This window comes from Paramormyrops kingsleyae, chromosome 20 (assembly GCF_048594095.1).
Source record: "Paramormyrops kingsleyae isolate MSU_618 chromosome 20, PKINGS_0.4, whole genome shotgun sequence".
In the NCBI taxonomy this organism is placed as follows: domain Eukaryota; kingdom Metazoa; phylum Chordata; class Actinopteri; order Osteoglossiformes; family Mormyridae; genus Paramormyrops; species Paramormyrops kingsleyae.
Window position 1 is genome coordinate 9,590,209 of NC_132816.1, and position 21,026 is coordinate 9,611,234.

The following is a 21,026-nucleotide window of genomic DNA, read 5'->3' on the forward strand; positions in this document are numbered from 1 at the left end:
ATTCTTTTTAATAGCAATTTATCAGACTTATTGAGGCATTTAGCTGTTGATTATTGAGGCAAATAAATATCATGTTGTTGTTAATCATTGTTGTTTATTATTTCTATATAATTTGGTCTCTTTTCCTATTACTTTTTAGAGGGACATAATTTTCATTGATTCTTAGCGCAAAAATAGTGTAGTGGAAAAATGATTAACTGTAAAATAAGTACATGACTATATATAGTGGTATTTCAGTGTATTGTAGGTCATAGTTTAATTATAGGAGATGACATGTCTTTCAAACAGAAGTTCTGCCTTTAATGACAGATCACCGCCAGTGTTAACTGACAGCACAGAGAAGGGAGTGCACAATTCAACTCAGTTGGGGTCAGACACCACACACACACACACACACACACACACACTCCACAGCAGACATTACGCAGGTGCTACATTTACTATTTACAACCCGATGTAACATTATGACACTTAATTACCACACATTAACACACTTTAAATCACAAGATTGGCATACTTACATAATTTTGTAGTCACAGTAATTTTAACCTGTTTCATAATCCATCATGAATGCAGATATGAGTATTGAGTTGTGAAAGGGTCCATTATGCGAGCAGATATGATGATTGTGTTATAGCAGGGTCCATTGTGGGTGGAGATATGTTTTAATAAGATCCATAATGAGTGCAGATATGATTATTGACTTGCAGAAGGATGTTTTATGAGTACAGAAAATGTTGAGTTTTAACAATATTTTTCATGAGTACAGAAATGGTTATTGACTTGTAGCAGGATGTTTTATAAGTACAGATATGATTATTGAGTTTTAATTTGGTCCATTATGAGTACAGATATGATTTGTGCTTGTAACAGCAGCTTCCATGAGTATAGATATGATTATTGAGCAGGAACAGGGTTCATCAGGTGTATAGATATGATTATTGAGCAGGAACAGGGTTCATCAGGTGTATAGATATGATTATTGAGTTTTAAAAGTGTCCTTTATGAGTACAGATATGATTGTTGAGTTTTAAAAGTGTCCTTTATGAGTACAGATATGATTGTTGAGTTGTAACAAGGTCTGTTATGAGTACAACTGTAATTATTCAATTGTAACAGGGTTCATTGTAAGTATGATTATTGAACTGTTCCAGTAGCCGTTATGAGTGCAGATATGTTTATTTAGTCTGGCTTAGGTAAATAATATAATGGGTAAAACTAAAATTAAAATCAGCCTTCAAGTAACTTTGTGCTCGACTGCTTCCACTATCATTTGTCACAGACTACTCCAAATGCTGTAGCAAATGCTGCTTTTCTGCTTCGCATGTCACTATATGAGATGATGTACATGTTTTATGCAACATTTAGCTTGACTGAGCTGTGTAAATGCCTCCATTTTAGCCACACCCACTCCCGCATACGGAATCGCCCTGCTCTGCTGCGATGGTGCCTCCATGATTCTGGGATGGAAGCGGCCCAGGTATTCTGGCGGATCCAAGATAGCTGGTTACTATGTTGACCAGCATGAGGCTTCTAGCATGGAATGGAAGGAGGTTAATGTGGTTCCTGTCAAGGAGAGAACTTTAAAGGTATATTTCTGCCATCAATAATTGAAGTATCATATAAATTTACCAATAACTTAGCTAATATCCTTTGTTCTGATCCCTGAACTCTGTAAATTATCTGTGTAGGTTGAAAATCTGAAGGAAGGAGCTTTTTATGAGTTTAAAGTTAAAGCGGCAAATCTTGCTGGAGTTGGGCAGTCTTCTGAAAATAGTGAACTTTTTCACTGTGAGGCCTGGAACATGCCAGAACCAGGTACATTTAAGAATGCTTTTGTGGTTGCTTACCTCATTCTTTCTTGCTTTAAACTGCTTTATTGATTCTATAGTCTAAGGGCGCTTTTCCACTGCACCAGGTACATTTAGAACTTCAAAAAAGTTGATACTTCAAGGTGGGTTTTCCACTGGCATAAAAACTGGTACTGTCACTGAATGACATCACAACATTAGTCAGGATATTTTGTACTGTAAATCATTCCTAGATGGATCTGTGAGAAATATATTTTTTAACTTTTTTGCTTTATAAATATCCCAATATTTAATACAAGAAAAAATCACATTATATGATATGCGAAATTTTTCCAATATCATGCAGCCCTAGAAAATTACAGCAAATGTCATGCCATCCACATCTCATTGAATTTGCTATTCCAACCAGATCACCATTAAAGCTGGGGTCTCTTCATTTGTCCATGCATCCAATATTATTACTTTTCTTACTTCCTTATCATTGTTTTCTGAGTTTGTATCTACACTTAGTCAGGATGGAGGATGTATTGTGTGCTTGCAAGGCGGCTTATTTGCATAACCAGTTGACAATAAACACATATGCAAGTCCTTCCTCCCCAGCTGGTTTCATAATTTTGGTACTGGTTTCTAATTGTAAATCACTGGAAATGTGAAAGTAATTTTTAACAATACCTGGCACAGTGGAAAAGCGTCCGCAATTCCTATCTTTGTATTTATTGGAAGAATGGGTGATGGGCTAATTAGCAAAGTTAACTTTTTCAATAGCAGATTTAATTAGTTTTGTGTCTCTGCCCCAGTGGCCTAATGGATAAGGCATTGGCCTCCTAAGCCAGGTGTTGTGGGTTCAAATCCTATCTGGTATGGCTTGTTTAATAAATTTCCTTACTGATCAACTTAATATATTACATTCTTTGTAAATTGCAAATAAACAGTGATGGACAGTGTTCTGTTAATTAGCAAAGCTAGCTTTTTCAGTAGTGAATTACCAGTTTTCCTAACTTTGAAAACCGTTAATGGGCCAATTAGTTCCGCTAATTATAAATCCGCTAACATTTTTTCGCAAGTAAAATGAATAAAGTTTAATGGTCAACAAAGTTTGTAAACCCTAAAATCATAGGTATTTGTATGTTGTGAGTGTTTCTGGCTAAGCAAGAAATCCTGCTTTGGGATACAGGCCCTTGGGTGTACTTTCCGGGGTCTGATTGACAGATCTAAGGACCAATAAAGAGCTGAGACCCTCCTTCCTAGTTGTGGGTAAATAGTGCCATGTTTGTAGTCCCCAGGTTTTTTCCCTCAGGGCAAAATGTCAGCATTGCGAAATAGGAGTTCTCAGACAAAAATGCTTATATCTCAGAAACAGAATATCACAGAAAGAAATCATAGAAAGAAAAGATTTAAACACAGATTTATTCAGGAGACTGCAGAATCCAGTGACACTCAACTGCTCAACTGGATAAGTCTTAAATATCCCCTGGTAATCACTCTAATCCAACAGATGGGACTTCAGTGTTAAACAGGAAAAAAATAGCTCTCTAGGTATGTTTTTAAAGGTTTCAGAGCCAAAAACCAAACTGAAACTAGATTTATATAATAAAAGCTAGCAGTTAGTAGTTATCATTAGCTTCAGCAAATTTTTTTAGTGGATTATCAGTTTAGCGCTACCGAATTAAACTTTGGAGTTATCGAATTAGTGGTTATTTTTTGTGTGGAGTTTTCCTCCAAAGTCCAAAAACATTCCCTTCCTTTTGCCTATGGGCTCTGGATACCCTTCAACCCTGAATAGGACAATCGGTTACAGAAAATGGGTGGATGGATTAAAATTTAAGGATATGACAGTGTTCAGTAGAAATTACAGAATCGTTACAGAATTCAGTAGAAATGTTCAATAGAAATTATACAGCAATTATGGGTTCTTATGAGTTCTGTCATTTTGGATTTCAGGTCCTTGTCATGATATCTCTTTTTGTGAGATCAGGAATGACTCTCTGGTTGTTCAGTGGAAGCCCCCAGTGTACATGGGTAAAAGTGCCGTCACTGGGTACTTAATCGAAGTGTCCAAGAAGGGCACTGGCCAATGGGCCGCTGTCAATGACAAGAGTGTTGATCACTGTTATCTGAAGGTAAAAGTCACTGCACAGTCCACAAAGAAGCATTTTCATTCTATTACAATTTCTATTAAAATAGAAAACTCATTATTTCTATCCTGCATGTCACTTGGTCAAATAATCAAGCCGGCTTTAAATGACTTGGATCTGATTCCTAGGTGTCCGAGCTGGAGAAAGGAGAGACTTACGTCTTCAGGGTGCGAGCGGTCAATGCCCAGGGTATTGGACGGGCATCTGACGCCTCCGAGCCTGTGTGTGTTAAGGCGTTGCCAGGTAACATGAGATCGCCGCAATGCCCAGGCTATTTTTAAGCTAACATCTCCATCTAAAGGGATGTGTTATTAATAAAAAGTGAATTGTAATCGATGGTTAGGAATGCAAACACATATCACTGTACTAGTGCTAGACAGACAACAGTCAAGGATATGCTGAAAAGCAGGAACTGAAATATCTTTTACTGAGCACTATTTCAGTTTAATTTGGCAGATCTGTGAGCCAAAACAGTACAACACTAGCAGTGTGGATTAATGCGTATGGTGTATAGAGTGCATGTTCCTTTATGGATTTAAGGAGAATTCAGAGGCACGTCCTGATTTTCCTGAGTTCAATGTGCCCCAGGGTCAGCAAGAGAGGGGCTTGCATTTCAGTTCTTTAACCAATCACAGTCTTCATTGTATGACATCATTACATTAATTAAAACCAATGTTTTCTGTTAAGCGGCAGGGTGCACTGAAGTACCTGTTTTATCATGTTTGCTTTTCCTTAAATATAAAACATAGGAGCATGCTTACCTGCAGAGGCTGTACAGAGCAATGTGAGGGTACATCTTTATTTCATTATGACAATAGCATAAACAATAACAAAAATAATAGCAACAATAATAATAATAATGCATAATCAATGGTGATAATGATAATAATAATAACAATGATTACATATAATATTGTGATTTTAATAATAATTATAACAACGAGCTGAAGGACCTTGCTCAAGGGCCCACAGACATATGGTTATTCTGCCGAGTCTGGGCTCATACCGGCTATTTTCTCATCACAAACACAGAGGCTCAGCCACACGCTGCCCCTGGCCAAGTAGCCAGCCTTGAGTTTGAAAATGAAAAACAAATCGGATCTGTGTGGTGATGTCATATAATGAAGCCAGTGATTGGTTAAAGTAGTGAAGTGCAAGTCGTTCCCTTGTTGACCCAAGGACATACTGAACTTGGGAAAATCAGGATGTCCCACTTCAGAGCAACTTATTTTCACATCAGGTACCAAGGAAATTCATTGTGGAGTGGATGAAGAAACTGGAGATGTGTATCTGTCCTTCGAAGCGTGTGAAGTGTCTGAGGTCTCGAAGTTTATCTGGTCAAAATCCTACAAAGACATCACTAATTCTTCCAGAGTGACAATTGAAACCAAAGGGAGACGGTAAATGGATTTCCCGTAAGCACTGTATAAACAGAACGCCAGTACTCGGCCGGCTATACACACACACACGTTTGTATTCATATCTTTGTGGGGACCGTCCAGCCTTAACATTAACCATAAGTAATGAAACAAAAAGTTTTTTGCCATTTGTAGCTTTTTGATTGTCTGAACCTCATGTATTCTTATTGGCTATAAATAGTCATTTTCCCCATATACATGGAATTGCATATGCAAAAAAAAGCTGTATTTCAGTCATCAAGGTTTTCACTCTATGACCTCTGCATGAGATTATGAGGGTACTTTTTGTGAGTTCTCTTTATACAATTTAGTTCACTCTAAATTACTAATTAAATAATGCTACTTTTTTAGATCTAAACTTATCTTCAAAAACCCTGACAAAGAAGATTTGGGAACGTACTCTGTCTTTGTGACCGACACTGAAAATGTGTCTGCCAGCACCGTCCTAAAGGAGGAAGGTAGGCTGACAGCCGGCAGGAGATTCCTACTTGAAGCTGCAGGATTATAAAGAATGATCCGGATAATCTGCCTTGTTGGTATATATGATGACATGTGAATTGGTAATGGATGTTTTTCCTGCAGAGCTGAACAAAATGCTGGAGCTGAGCTACGCAATCAGACATCCAAGTGAGTCTCTGTTACTCCTTATATTCAACTTTTAATTTAGCTTAAAGATCATTGTATTCCCTCAATGGGAAATACAATATGGTTTTGGGACCGATCCACCACTACAAACACTTTCTCGTTAAACTCAAAAAGTATTTGAAGGATCTTTTTCAAACTTTGCAGACACATTGTATGGAACAACTGGAACTTATAAAATTTTGAGACAAATCGCCCCAAAATTGAAGCAACATCTAACGGAAGCAAAGGGAAGGGTCGTTGCAGTCGACCTTGTGAATGTAATAAGTGTATGTACAAAGTGATTACAAAATGTAATCATTTTGAGATAAATTGCATCAAAAATAAATAAGCCATGTGGCAGGAAAGGAAGGAAATAGCAGCTTTCGTCTTGTGATCACAGATACTTTAAAAGTATTACATGAATCTTTTTCAAACTTTGCTGACACATCTTGCCGGGGAAGATCTTAAAATGATCAAATTTTGAGATAAAAAGCACAAAACGCCGCGTAGTGGCATCAGAGGGAAGGGTGACTAGAGAAGACACTTGACCATGTGAACTAGGTAATTGTATTAGATTTTATTCCTCTATTTACTCTATGTAATCTTTGAGGGATCTTATTACCCACATGGATTATTATTCGCAATAACATTACATGGATGAAAATCTACACCTGAGTCAAATCACTCCCAAATTAAAGCAGCGGCACTAGTTGGCAGTAGCCACAATAGAACAATAGAAGCCACCGGCATCTATACCACCTACAGTAATCTTATTCCATGGTTGTTCTTCAAAGTTTCCTGGAACAATGTATTGGTCAGTGGTCCTGAAACTGTGGGGCAGGAGATGATTTTGAACGTTCTAAAATTAAATCTATATTTTTTCCTCATCCCCAGCCACCTTGTTCAGCAGATTTTATTGGTAGTCTGCTACCTGGTCGACAAAATCAATCATCAGGACCGTGGCAAAATGAATTGTGGGGTACTTAACGATGGGCTTTTAATAAGCAGTTTTGGATAAATAGGGAGAGTTTGTAGGGTAGGCTTGGGCGGTATTTCGGTAATATTTTTGATAAAACACAGCATTTTATTTTGCCGAAATTTATTGTGGGCGACCTGCCCCTCACGTGCTAAGTAAAATTTATCATTGGAGAATTTAATCATATCTCTTAGCTCTAGTCCTAGGCAGCACATGAAAGAACAGGCACAGATCTGGTGAACAGTATGATGGTATGTAAAATTAGATACTGCTCAAGCCTACTGTAGGGGACTAGAGATAGGATGTAGGATGTAGGGTGATAGGGTGTAGGATGAATAGTGATTATATACGGGAGAGGGGTTGACGGGGTCATCTTGAGAATATATCGTTGTCATTTTCATTGCCTTTTATATGCATTCTCATCTTAACTATTCTTATGGGAATATGGGAGCATGATAAGGGAACAGGGTCTATACCACAGAGTGGCCCTGCTCCCATTAGACGACCTCAGGCTCCTTCGCCATAGGAGCATGCAGAGCCATCGTCGGGCCACGAATGCCTCGCCTGAGGTGCCTGCTTCTAGCGCTATGGAGCTATGGAGTCCTCACAGTGTTTAATAGCTGGCAGCGGAAATGGCAGCCTGAAGGCAGCCCACCCTGAATGAGGAAACGCATGAAAGATGGCTGATCAGAGCCCACCTTTGAGGGGTCTGGGTTCTGTGCATTTTACGCCAGAATGTGCATCTTTGTGCTTTGGTTTTGGAAACAAACACATCCCCAGTAGCAACCATATCACAGTAAATACTTTGGCTGAGGGCGTGATCTGTGTACCTGCAGTTTGCACATCAGCTATCTGGCTTTTTTGATAGTTTTCTCTTTTTACTTTGGTGCCAATTGCCTTACAGGGATTTGGCGACCATTGTAATATGACTCACCTTGGTAGTTTGTGATTTAAGGCCTTTTTCATGCAGTGTTTCTATCAATTTGTCCAGCCCCTATATGCCTGTAAAACATTGATCACACAGTCCATTTTTATCTTTCTGTGTTTGCTGGTGCATTTGTTAGTAGGAGGCTGTTCAGACATGTTCAGACGCACATTACTTTGTTGCAGTCGTTCCTCTGAAGACGGAGCTGGCCTATGAGGTCCTGGAGAGAGGCCGCGTGCGCTTCTGGTTGCAGGCCGCGCGCATGTCTCCCGCCGTCTCCTACCGCTTCATCGCCAACGACAAGCAGATCACCACCAGTGAGGTGGGGGCTTCTAACTACAGCTAACAAACTGGCACATTTGCTGTGAATGATGGTGAATTGTGGTGCAATAGCTGTGATCTAGGAAGCACTGCTTTTTGTAAATAATATTCAGAAATTAAAGACCAACAGTAGCAGCCCATAATGTAACAACTGCCAACAACATAATAATTTTTTAATATGGTAATAGTGCTTATTGGCTGCCGCGCATATTACATTATGCACAAAAAGTTATTACATTTTTGATTCAGAAATGTTGGTACATTATTGGTAAGTTCTACATTATCAACTGATATGATTAAGAGACAAATATATACAAATTTTCAAACAGTTTTTTCTTTACTTTTGCTCTCGCTGAAGTGACCAAGAATATGGTGGGCGTATTATCGGCATTCTTTGTACAGCTGCCTAGTATGATTACAAGTCAATAGAAACAATAGGCAAGGAAAGTAACTATATTTAGCAATATAATTGCAAAAACATTTCATTTTTTTCAGGTGTGAACATGAGGGGGTTGTTGAATGGTTGATGATTATTTAAACTTTTGATTAATTAAAATTACCCATAGAACAAAAAAATTATATTCATTCTGTTTGTTTAATGTTACCCTAAGGAACTGAATAAATGCTAATATGAATGCTTGCTTTTCAGCTACATGCCTGACGGCTTTTTATCAGAGACAGATTAACAGATGAAGGAGATTTATGATGCATTTTAATAATATTACTTAGGAATTATCATGAGAACAGGCCCCCACTAAACATGGATTTTTGTGCTGGAGTATTCTATATCTAAATGTTAATTGCATACTGTATTCCACCAGTTCAATCAGAATCTTTTTTTTTTCATTTTCAGGGCTATAAGTTAAGCCACAATGTTGAAACAGGAATTATTGAGCTCATGATGGAGCGTTTCACAAAGGAGAGTGAAGGGACCTACACGATCCAGATTGAGGACGGCAAAGCGAAGAATCAGTCGTCTCTGTTGCTCATCGGTGATGGTAAGAGAATAATAAGAAGAGAGTAATGCCATATTAATAGGTCCAGTCAGGTTTAATGACCTACGGTCAGGCATTGGTGAAGGACATACAATCCACAGTAAGGCTCCAGGGGAAGGGGTGTTATTGAACCAAACTGAAAATCAATGAGAAAAAAACAGCAAAACAATGGGGCTGCAAGGGGTAAAAAAAAGCAGGAAGGTAAAAACCAGTACTAATAAGGGCTATACTTAAAGAGAAGAGAAACACAATCAGGAAACCAGAAACACACACAGCAAAACCGGGAACAAACACAACAAAAAATGCATCCATGCAGCGGCAAACACAATGACTGAATGAGGACAAGGGCGAGAAACTAATTACACAGCCAACAAGGGTATGACAATGGATAGGTGTGAGTCATTACTAATTACCGAAACACTTGAGATTAGGGCAACAAGGAACAGGTGAGGGTAATTAACAAGAACTAAGGAGTTTAACACTAGGCATACAAGTAAAACAAAATATTACTGCAAAACCAGACAGACACAGGCAGGAATGACAAGAACAGATACAAAACAAATATCTATATAAAATAACCAAAGGGAAAAAACTCAAAATATCCTCCGAAGTTGAGGCTGGTCTCCTGTCAGCCTCGGACCCACAACTGCAGGAGAGGCTCAGTCCTTTATGGCATATGCAGCCCATTCAGCCACACGGTGGCCGAGGGAGTGGTAAAACACACTAGGAACTAAGGGTTGCACCAGGATGCCCAGCAACACCTGCTGGCCAAATGGGGAAAACAAGACAGAAGAGGATAAGTCAGGGATGAATCCCGTAATGACTTTGCTTTTTTTCAATTCCATAGCTTTCAAGGTAGCTTTGAAGGAGGCTGAATTCCAGAGGAAAGAGTACATTAGGAAACAAGGTCGGTTATGAAGAGTGAGGTGACGCTTCTGTGCATATTTAGAAAAAATATATATTATTAAATATCATATCTATCCATGCAACTGTCTAGTAATGTCTTATATCCATCACTATTGTGTTTTCTAACAGTTATAAGTTAAAACCTGACTGCACACTGTGTGTGTTGGTCTCACTTGAAAAATTACTAAATTTTAACTGACATTGTAAATATCTGTACATCTTAATTCTAGGCCCCCACTTCCAGGACTATTTGTATTTCCAGGTGGAAGAAGACTGCACTGTGTTACTTAAATGCAAGGTATATCAAACCACAAAATTATATGAATGTGCTAGTCATCAGCTCGGCTTGGAGTTTTATTATAATTTTACATGTTTAGTGTTTCTGGTTTGTTTTTAATGATTTACTTCACCTCTGCATTTGTGACAGCTTGCCAATGTCAAGAAAGAGACTGTCTTCCACTGGTATAAGGATGATGAGGAAATTGTTCTCGACACACCAGTCAACGTGATGTCTGGGAGCTGTGCACTCCCTATCCCATTGGTAACATTTTTTAGATTTTAAAATACCACACTAAATCTAGGACCATCTCTCAGTTGTGGTGCAGTACTCACACAATATTGTAGTAAGTAATTGTGCTAACCAAAACTTATCCTTTCTATTGATCAAACAGGATGCAAATTTGCGGTAACATTGCAACTACATTGGTTATCAGTAATTATACCTTCCCTTCTTAACAAACAGTATCGCATTGCTGTTTATGGACTTATCTAAAGCAGACACTGGTCATTATTTCTTGTTACTGAATAGGCCATCGTCTGTTGGCTTAGATGAAAAGGTAGATCTTATATCTCATGTAATCTAATTTAAGCTCACAGCTGACAAAACTCACTGTGAATCCTGTAGACAACATAGGCAGTCGCCTAGGGCACCAACATGACAGGCAAATCATTTTGCCTCAGAATGGGCGGCGCCAGCAGTGATGCTTGCCTAGAGTGCTACATCGGCTAGGAGCAACACTGGAAAATGCAGTGGTCCATTTATTCACTTCGGTCTGAATTTTCATCTAATTAAACTGCACTTCCCACATCCTTTCTCTGTGATACTGGAAAAGGAACTGAAATGTCATAACATCATACATTACTCCCTATTAAATACTGACCTCTTTAATGAAAAAAATAATTTTAGCAACATTAGCACATTGAATGGATCTGGACGTGAACACTGGCTTATTGTAAGAGCCAGGAAACCCAGTTAGACCAGTGTTTTCCAACCCGGAAGCGGAAGCAAAAACATGGACTGTTTGCGGGTCCCCGAGGACCATATTGCGAATCACTGAGTTAGACAATTAAAACACATGTAGCAAAAGTAAATAAAGTCAGAATTAAGGCTTCAGAATTGTGAATGTGTGAATGCTGTGAATGATGGTGAACTGTGGTGCAATAGCTGTGATATCTTTATATTCATAGAAGGATGAAGATTCAGGTGTTCAGGATAACACCTGACTAAATAATGACCCTAATGTGTCTAGGGATAAATTCCTTGTTTTTTTTTTTGTTGCTCTTTAGTTTTCCAGGAAAGATCAAGGTATTTACAAAGCTACCCTTAGTGATGACAGAGGAAAAGATGTCTCCCTGTTCGACATTTCGGGCAAAGGTATCGGCACATAGAACATACGAGATATTCTCCTCCATTTTATTGATCTTCTCCTCATTTAATTCATATTGATGGTTTATTAATCTGAGGTGAATTCCTCATGAGTTCTGCTGATGATTTTATGTATTTATTTCCGTTCTCTTCATGCAAATATCAACTTTGCTTTTTCTTTATAGTGTTTGAAGATATTATCAACGGCATTGCTCACATTGCTGGTATGGGCCATATGTTCATATTTATCTCTATATCTTTTATTTTATACAGTAGAGGTTCCCAACCCCCTGGTCCTTGGTCAGTATTGCACCAGGCCGCGGTACATGGGGGGGGGGTTACGGAGGGCTTGTTTAGTTTCCAAAAATAAACTTTATATTTATACATATATATTATAAAAAATATATATTTATATTTATATAAATGGAAAAATTTAAACTTGTGAAATCTCCAGTGGCCCTTCATGGGTCCGTCATATTCTTGTACAACACAGACTGGCCCGGGAACATCAAAAGTTTTGGGACAGAGGTAACTCTAGGCTTTTGTCCCAGGGGGTGTAAAGTGAGAGAGCCCAGTCAGTCATTCATCCAGATAAATCTGTAAAAAAAAATTGGTAAATACATTTATAATAAATAATTATTACACATTGAAATGATTAATGATTTTCAAATATAACTTAGCAGTATAATTTAATTTTATTGGAAGTAATCAGTTCTAATGGTATTTTAAATTGACCAGTATTTGGCGGTTGGGGCCACTATTCTAAAGCATAGTACGCTGTTGTGTTATTGCATGCTTTACAGAGACAGTACTGTATACACTTTTGCTTCACTATGAAATGTATTTAATACTTCCTAAATGCATTTAAATCCCTGAATTTCTATAGTCTTGCTTTGTGTTGTGTCTGGATTTATTTGAGACGTACTTAAAGAGTCCCGCAACAGAGGATGTAAATGAGGGTTACCGGCTGCCTCTTAGCCGCGCTCGCCGCTGAAAGCCCGTCCTGTCTGTGGCAGGCTCCTCCGCGTCCGAGCTGGTGCTGCAGTGCACCCCAGAGGGCATCCGGCTGCAGTGCTACATGAAGTACTACACCGAGGAGATGAAAACTCACTGGTTCCACAAGTAAGGTCATTTTTCTCTTCCTAAAGTGATCAATTCGGTCCTCAATCTTTTTTAACATCTTTTTAAAATTCACTCTGCCACAGCCACAGGCTACATGCGTATGGTTTTGAGTCCAGCATATAATACAGTTGTAAGTTACAGAAATGGGTAGTTAAGTACTTTGTGCCGTGGTTGATGTACTGTTATATATGGCTGTAGGTGTCTGTCTGCCCCTTTCACTCCCAAAGATGCCATTTATATGGCATAAAAGGGTTTGCCTAAATAATAAAAGGCTAAAAATGCTGGTGTATGGCCATGCTGGTGTTGCCAATTAAAAAAAGAATCCTCTTTGGTTTTTCATGATTTTTGCATACACTGTATATAAGGCAAGGCTTTCTTTGTCAGAAGCACATATAGTCAGATTTTGTGTTTTAGACCAGAGGACTCATCAGGTTTAAAAATGTTTACATTTTTCAAAAATAAAATAAATATTAGGACTGTTGGGTACCTTCTTATCATTTGTATGCCTTGATATGCAGTTCAGGATCTGTCTGGCTTTTGATTCCAAGGCTTTTGAGCTGGACTCTGCTGATTCTTCTCGTGAATCACATGGATGTGCACCTTGCAGCTCATATTAGGATATTTAATAAAAAGTGCTGTGAATTATGTGAAACACCATCCTGGAAAGCGTGTCAGAAAAGCGCCTTGTCTTACGATTCAGGGAGAGCAAGATCTCGTCCTCAGAGAAGATGAGGATCGGCGGCACTTCGGAGATGGCCTGGATGCAGATCTGCGAGCCCAGCGACAGGGAGAAGGGCCATTACACCATCGAGATCCTGGACGGCACCACGTCACACACGCGCACCTTCGATCTCTCTGGGCAAGGTGGGGACCTTTTAAGCAGCACTGTATAAGGCATTAAAAACAATGACCCTAGTAATGAACCTGCCCCATCTCAGTGAATTAAAACGAGTTTTATCTGAATTGCCCAATAGACAGCTTCACTATCTTATAATGAACCCAACTCTGTATATTAATGAAATACTCTAGATACTTTCTGATAGTACTAAAATATCTCTTAAGCTTACATTGTCGGCCACATTTTGTTTAGATAGCATTGCGGAGGACTCGTTCTTGACACATGTACTATCATTACAGCATACAATGAGGCACACGCGGAGTTTCAGAGGCTGAAGTAAGGCACCCATCACATTTGCTATTATCCGTTAAAAAGCAAAGAATTCCACATCTGCTTTTATATCCACAATGACCTGTAAACTTTGACGCTTTCTCACTGTGTTTTCCATTTCTTTCCAGGGCAGCAGCGTTTGCAGAAAAGAGTAAGCATCCAGACAGCACTGCATTTACAGAGGGGCCCTGGTTTGTTATATGTGTAAAGTGAAACCTTTATGCTGCTTGTTTGCATATTCAGATCGCGGCAGAGTGGTCGGCGGACTCCCTGATGTCGTCACCATCATGGAGAAGAAGGTAAAACAGCCATTAATTGATTTTTATTGATTCATGCAGACGTCAGAGCTTATGGATCAAATCTGTACCTATAGCTACTTGAGTCTGCCAGGGTTCCACCTGTGTGGAGTTTGTATGTTCTCTCCATGTTGTTGTGGGGTCTGCTCTGGTTACTCCGGTCCCCACCCACAGTGCAAAAACATGCTGAGGGTCATTACAGTTACCAAACTGTCTGTAGGTGTGTGTGAGTGGATGGCGTGTGAGTGAACAGGATAAGTGGTTTCAGATGATGGATGTTCAATATGGAAATCATATAAATACTGGCTGTGATCTTGGCTGGTGCTAGACAGCTCAAAGACCATCCAAAGTCATTTAAATCAGGAGTGTGGGAACATTTTGGATTCCTAATAAGTTACATCAACACTGGAGAGAGTGCATCTGATAAGACCAAGATATTCTGTTGCTGGAAACACGTCCAACATAACTCAGCTAACTCATTAGAGACGGCGTCATGCGAGTGTGGGTACGTCTGGAGCAGGGCGGAAAGAGCCTCTGCAAATTAGTGTCCCCTTGGCATTTAAGGCGCTTTTGGCAGGAAATTCAGAGCAGGCAAAAAAAGAATTACTAAGGTTGTAGGGATATGTGACCATAAACGGTATAACAGGGGATTTAGTTCCTCATGATTGTTATGATCCTGTCATACTTTTGAATTTTTGTGTTACATATTTATTTTTATTGTGGAAACAAGCATCTCTGAGGATTTTTTATTTAGTCATGTCAACAGACAGATTGTCACATGTTTGTTTACAACTGTGCCTATATTGTGTTTGCATTTTAAATAATAAATAGAAATAAAAAAAATAAAATAAAATAAAATAAAATAAATAAATAGTTTGAAAAAACAAATTGCACCAAACCGTGAACCCAAGCAGGTTCCTTAATAGAGACGGTGCTGGAAAAATCTCTGCACATGTTTGCTCATTCATGATAATAAATATATTAGAAGTAACAAACGTGACCAACATAATTACAGTAAGCTACATTTGAAATCACATGTAAAAATCAAATTCTCTTGTGGCGATATAAAAATTGCCACCTCAAAAGAATTGCGATTCTGTATCAAAATCGATCTCCTGCCCACCTCTGCTGTTTACCTCTGTAATTTTAAAGCTATGCAAAGGATACATTTCTTCATACAACAATATCTGTGAACATAACATTTCTTTTGTTATTATGCACACTGGACATTTAGCTATAAAGATAAGGTATTTGCATTGGCTCTGATTATCCATGGTGTATTAACAGCCTTTATTGTGCAGTGAGCTGCTGTAGTAGCCATTAAGGTCTCCGGCCACCTTCTAAATGAAACGACCTTTGTCTCTCTGCCTTCTTTGTAGACTTTGAGCCTGACCTGCACCATATGGGGCGATCCCACCCCTGAGGTCACCTGGTTCAAGAATGAGCAGGAGGTGATTCCTGATGACCACATTTTGATCTCCTTCGAGGGGGGAAAGTTTTCAAGTCTTACCATCAAATGTGTGACCTCCGAAGACTCCGGGAAGTACAGCATCAACGTGCGGAACAAGTATGGTGGCGAGTTTGTTGAGATAACTGTAAGCGTCTATAGGCAGGGTGAAGAAATCCCTGAGCCAAAACTGGGACAGAGGCCCGGGGGGGCCGTAGCCGCCAAATCCTCCCCCCAAGCATCTCAGCCCGCTAAGTCCCCGATGCCCCCACCCCAGAGTGCTAAATCCCCCACTCCCACTCCCTCGGTCAAGTCCCCCACTCCCTCTAGTGGCGCGAGGTCCCCCACCCCGCGCCAGGAAGCCAAGTCGCCCACCCCCCCCAGAAACGTGAAGTCCCCCACTCCCCCCAGGAGGAAGTAAAAGGGAAATGTGGGGGCAGCTATGCGAAGAAAGGCATGAGAAAAGACAGGAGAATTAGAATCATAAATTAATTGAAAGAATGAAAAGATGAATCTGAAAAGTAGCATGAGAAAGACGTAGAGTGCACCTCCTCAGTTATTGAAGTGTCTGAATTCACATATAAAATAAAAAATTAGAAAAGTAAGAAAAGTTTTATTGGTTTCTTGAATCAGTCTTAAAAGCTGTAAATCAAGTTTGCCACCAGAGTCTGAGATGAGTCATGTGCTTATGTAGGCTAAATGTGCTTATTCTAGCAGATTCTTCCACCGGAAGTTAACCTATCACCTCTCCAGATAAACAAACACAATTACCTGGTGCCAGTTCCCTCCTACTTTGTGCCAATAAAGCATTTGAATCACCCTCCCTGTGTTTTCTGATGTTGTCTCTCCGTAGATGACAGTTTCCATATTACTGTTTAAAGTGGTGGAATGAAAATGCATGTTAGAATAAATGCTGTGTAAATCAGAAACTGGGAATGCAGCTTACAGAGGCAGCCAGCAATCAGCACTCCTCATGTAAAACCTCTCACTTTACAAACTGATGTCTGCTTATAACGATTTAATGTCATGTAACACATTTCACATTTTTGACAAACACTGCCTTAAAAAAGGTCTTAAAATGACAAAGGGTTATGTGAAACTTTATGTTATATTTAAAAATGAATTAAACTAATGTTATATTCTGTAGAATGCACAGAATCATTGTCATTTATGTGAGCAGCACAATCTTCATGCACAAACAAAAGCTGTATTTTGTTTTACTTTTTGTTTAAGCACTGTTTGAAGTCTTTAGTTAATTTTATTTGGAGAGGGCTTTCAGTCATTCTGACGCAGTTATAAGTCATGTAGTAGAATGTAATGCTAAAAAAGAAAACATATCTATGCATTGCATTAAGTTGTTGACAATTGCACATCTCATGTATGTAACATGCTACTGCAACAGAGTAACTGGTAGGATCTTCCAGGTAAGGCATTAATATACTGTACTATTTGTTTTATAGAAACACAATAGACACAAAAGAAAATAATTTTATATATCCTGTAAAAATTACAATTTTTACCTAAACTTTGGCCGCAAACGATATTTGTGTCATAAGATAACAACAAAATAAAAAAACAGTAAGATAACAGTAACTTGTGCCTGTTTTCGATGCACTGCATGTACTTTCTGGAATATAAGCAGAATCACACAGAAGAGCTGAGCAGAGTTTTTCATCGTAACACAATGACTTACTGAATGATTATTCTGCAGCCTGTTATGTTGTTTGGACAGTTTGTACAACTGAAGCCACATTCTGACAGGCAAAAGCTGCGGTGTATTGGTGCCAGTGCCAGTGCCGCAGGGCAAACTGGGGGGGGGGGAGGTTCCTCTTTCCTCGGCATTGTATTGGGTCACTATAAAATGTTACGCGATGTGAGAGTGTTACCCTGATCTCTACCCACCTGTACTGCGCTGGACCATTTTGACAGGCATATAGAACAGAATGAACGAAGCAGGGGATTCCAGTCTGAAGGTAGAGTTTCTGAGCACGGTCATGTGACGTTTTACCCTTTAGGACAGTTTTGTAGAAGAATGTATGTATGTCTTATATATGTCCCATGTGTTTCGCACAATATAACAAACAATGAGGCATATTAAAATCAGGTAATGGAGAAATCTAGAAGGCGTGATATTTTTAAATCTACATTTATGAAACAAAATGATTGTTAGCAAACAAAAATTGGTCAAATGTAAATTTAGCTGTATTGTAATGGCATCTTGACAGGAGTAAGACCCGATGTCTTTATAAAATAACATTAAAACACTACGGTAAACACTTAAGTTGTCAGATGTCGTAGTTTAAACTGACCAATTTTTATTTATCAGACATACAAATCATTTTTGTAGTTTTGGTAGTAACTGGTAAGTCCTTTTAAAACTTGGCGCTGATTTCCAGACGTCCCCGATCCAGCCGGGTGGTCACCCACACCACCCCCGTCCCAGTACAGACTCTCCTGAGATTTCACACAGGTGTGAGGCGCTGTTCACTGTACAGCCCAGTGTGAGGCGTCCAGTGGATGAAAATGTCACAGGAGAGGATAGTGGCACCTCACAAGGTAGTCAGCTACTCGGTACGCACTCTGTGATCCAGCGGCATATAAAGGGAGAGCATGGATGTGGGTACCCTAGAGTCTCATAGCGTCTCTCCTTCCTACTCAGCCATTGCACACATAAAGCAGGTGATGACCAAGGACGCCATCAGCCTGGTCCGCTTTGAGGCCTCAGATCTACATGGTATCTCCCGCTCCAAGATGGTCCCGGCCCACCACTTCCATGTGAGTGATTCTCAGCTGCAGTGTAATTGGGAAGAAATTCCTTTTAAGCAGTGTCTGGAAAGGCTTTGTGGCTGGAAAGGTTGAGAAGCCCTGCATTAAATCAGACTCAGGTTAACATACTGCAACTGTAGGGAAGCGTTTGCTTTTACTTCTTCTTTAAGATAAGGTGTTTGAAGAATTATATCTGAAAAAACATTGTTTTTTTAAAAGATTACGGTTTAAAATATGTTTTGAATAAATCAAATTTTTCATCCCAGCAGCATTTTTTTTGTGTGTCATTTTTGGTTTTAAGATGCACATTCAGATACATACATGTATATGGATCTGTCCATAATGCACACTCTCCTTCTCAGGAGAAAGCCCTGCATGGAGTGGCTGTCCCAAGGAGCTGTCTGGAACTGACCTTGAGTCCTCAGGACAATGAAGTGGATCACATGACTGCAGCTGGCTTCAGCAGCGACGTGCTCCTTGTCCCCGACCTCCTGACGTTCAGGAGTCTGCCCTGGGCCGCTCAGACGGCTCGGGTGATTTGCGATTCCTGCTCCATCACCGGGCTCCCTCTGAAAACCGCACCCCGCCATGTGGCCAGTCAGGTCCTGGCCCAACTCCACAGCTTGGGTTTCTCTCTGCGGGCGTCTTTCTCCTACGAGTGCTGCATCTTCAGCGTGCCTGAGAAGATCAGCTCCAAGACGCTCCTCTTTCCAGGCGCGACCCTGTTGAGCAATGACCTGCCCTTTTTCCACCTGCTGGTCAACAGCATGTACCTCATGGACGTCGACGTCGACAGCTTCGCCACAGCCAGCGGGCCGGGCCAAATCGAATTTTCACTCCGTCCCGAGTCTGGGATCCGTGCCGCTGATAGCGCCTTCACGTTTCGCACCGGCATGAAGGAAACCGCACGCAAGCAAGGCTACCTTGCGAGCTTCCTCACCAACAGTAGTTTCTACAACTGCGGAGTTTTCTCTCACAGCGTCTGGGATGCGGCTAGGAAGAGGAACCTTTTCCATTCTGCTGGTGGGCAGCTGTCAGAGATCGCAAGTAAGTGGCTGGCTGGGCTGCTCCACCACTGTGCCGCCTTAAGCTGTCTCTCAGCACCTAGCGCCACCTGCCGGCGATGGCTCGCTAAGGCAGCCAAGGAGCCCCGACAGGCTGCCTACGCTACCTATGGGTGCAACGACAACAGCTGCAGCTTCAGCGTGAAACTCCACGGCGACAAAGGGACGCGAATAGACAGCATGCTGGGCTCGGCCATGGGGAATCCCTACATCGTGCTTGCGGCCACGGTGGCGGCCGGGATGGACGGCATCCGGCAAAACCTCAGCATTCCCAGTGGAAACCTGATTCAGCAAAAGAAATTCCTCATTCCCTGTAAACTGGAAGATGCCCTGGATGCTTTGGATGAAGATTGTGTTATCAGGGGGGCCTTAGGAGATGCATTTGTGCAATACTTTATTGACATGAAAAGACTGGAGATGGAAACAGAAGAAATGGATACAGAGAGGGATAAATTCCTGGAATACTTTATTTAGGATGAATGTCACATCTTGGGGCATATTTATATCTTACTGTAGTGAAACAAAGTATTAAAATAGCTGAATATTGAACATCCACAAAATAATGTGTGCTTTTAAAAAGACTAAAAGAGAATGCCTCTATAATACATTAACTCTTCTGGCATCAATCTAATTAGCAGCAAGATTACTGATCACTTTTCATGACTGTAAGCAAGCTGAGGCTTCTGTAAAATATGAACAAAAGGAAACATACCTCAAGTAACATTGATATAAACTTACATTAATTTATATATATATATATATATATATATATATATATATATATATATACATTAATATTACTTCTTGCAATAGTAAAATGACAGAACCATAAGGGACGATTGAATATTCCAAATAAAAAGCCTAATTGGAGGAGGAGTGCAATAAACAGCCTATCGAATATCGGCAGACGCTCACAGTCACTCGCTTACAGAAAATAAAGCTGTGGGTTGTCGATTGGATTTGCGGAGACAAAATGGATCTTACTAGAAACCGATCATTTCAAAAGAAAAAAGAAAAAGGAGCAAGTGGCGGACATCCCACAAAAAGCATCAGCTCCCTGACACCGAAAATGATGCGCAAAGTCCCAGAATCATCTTCTGTGTAGCTATTCATTGGTGATAAAATTATCTACCAAGCAGCTTTACAGCCACCTTCTGAACCCAGTCGGCAAATTTTACTGCCAGTCCCCCAAACCCCCCCCCCCAGGTGTTTGGGTGGGATTTAATTTTTTATTCCATAATACGGTACACCGTGTAACTTGCCATAACACTCATTTCCTCATAGCCCTACATCACGATGCTACCGCCCTCTTGTGGTCAAACAAACACAAAACACTTGGCATTAAATACGACGTTATGAAGACTTTCTTTTTTGAGCTGCTTCAAACAAGGATCAACACTGTGACTC

At 40.1% G+C, this 21,026-nt stretch overlaps 2 protein-coding genes across 2 annotated transcripts in view; both read left to right on the forward strand.

The window, feature by feature from the left end:
- myom2a (myomesin 2a) overlaps positions 1 to 16,609 on the forward strand; it is a 34,542-nt gene extending 17,933 nt beyond the window's left edge. Inside the window, exons 18-37 of the mRNA XM_023824920.2 lie at positions 1,402 to 1,589; positions 1,692 to 1,818; positions 3,753 to 3,931; positions 4,075 to 4,189; positions 5,187 to 5,346; positions 5,716 to 5,822; positions 5,947 to 5,991; positions 8,075 to 8,211; positions 9,064 to 9,208; positions 10,053 to 10,112; positions 10,342 to 10,409; positions 10,539 to 10,652; positions 11,678 to 11,765; positions 11,942 to 11,980; positions 12,773 to 12,878; positions 13,579 to 13,742; positions 14,016 to 14,052; positions 14,175 to 14,197; positions 14,290 to 14,345; positions 15,722 to 16,609. Coding sequence (XP_023680688.1) covers positions 1,402 to 1,589; positions 1,692 to 1,818; positions 3,753 to 3,931; positions 4,075 to 4,189; positions 5,187 to 5,346; positions 5,716 to 5,822; positions 5,947 to 5,991; positions 8,075 to 8,211; positions 9,064 to 9,208; positions 10,053 to 10,112; positions 10,342 to 10,409; positions 10,539 to 10,652; positions 11,678 to 11,765; positions 11,942 to 11,980; positions 12,773 to 12,878; positions 13,579 to 13,742; positions 14,016 to 14,052; positions 14,175 to 14,197; positions 14,290 to 14,345; positions 15,722 to 16,210 — 2,447 coding nt within the window. The 3' untranslated portion in view covers positions 16,211 to 16,609. The remainder of the gene's footprint in view (positions 1 to 1,401; positions 1,590 to 1,691; positions 1,819 to 3,752; positions 3,932 to 4,074; positions 4,190 to 5,186; positions 5,347 to 5,715; positions 5,823 to 5,946; positions 5,992 to 8,074; positions 8,212 to 9,063; positions 9,209 to 10,052; positions 10,113 to 10,341; positions 10,410 to 10,538; positions 10,653 to 11,677; positions 11,766 to 11,941; positions 11,981 to 12,772; positions 12,879 to 13,578; positions 13,743 to 14,015; positions 14,053 to 14,174; positions 14,198 to 14,289; positions 14,346 to 15,721) is intronic.
- A 1,074-nt stretch (positions 16,610 to 17,683) lies between these two features.
- lgsn (lengsin, lens protein with glutamine synthetase domain) lies at positions 17,684 to 20,347 on the forward strand. The gene is made up of 4 exons (XM_023824935.2): positions 17,684 to 17,762; positions 18,186 to 18,345; positions 18,449 to 18,564; positions 18,918 to 20,347. Exons 1-4 carry the CDS (start codon positions 17,733 to 17,735, stop codon positions 20,091 to 20,093), a joined length of 1,482 nt encoding a protein of 493 aa, XP_023680703.2. The 5' UTR covers positions 17,684 to 17,732; the 3' UTR covers positions 20,094 to 20,347.
- The last annotated feature ends 679 nt before the right edge of the window (positions 20,348 to 21,026 follow it).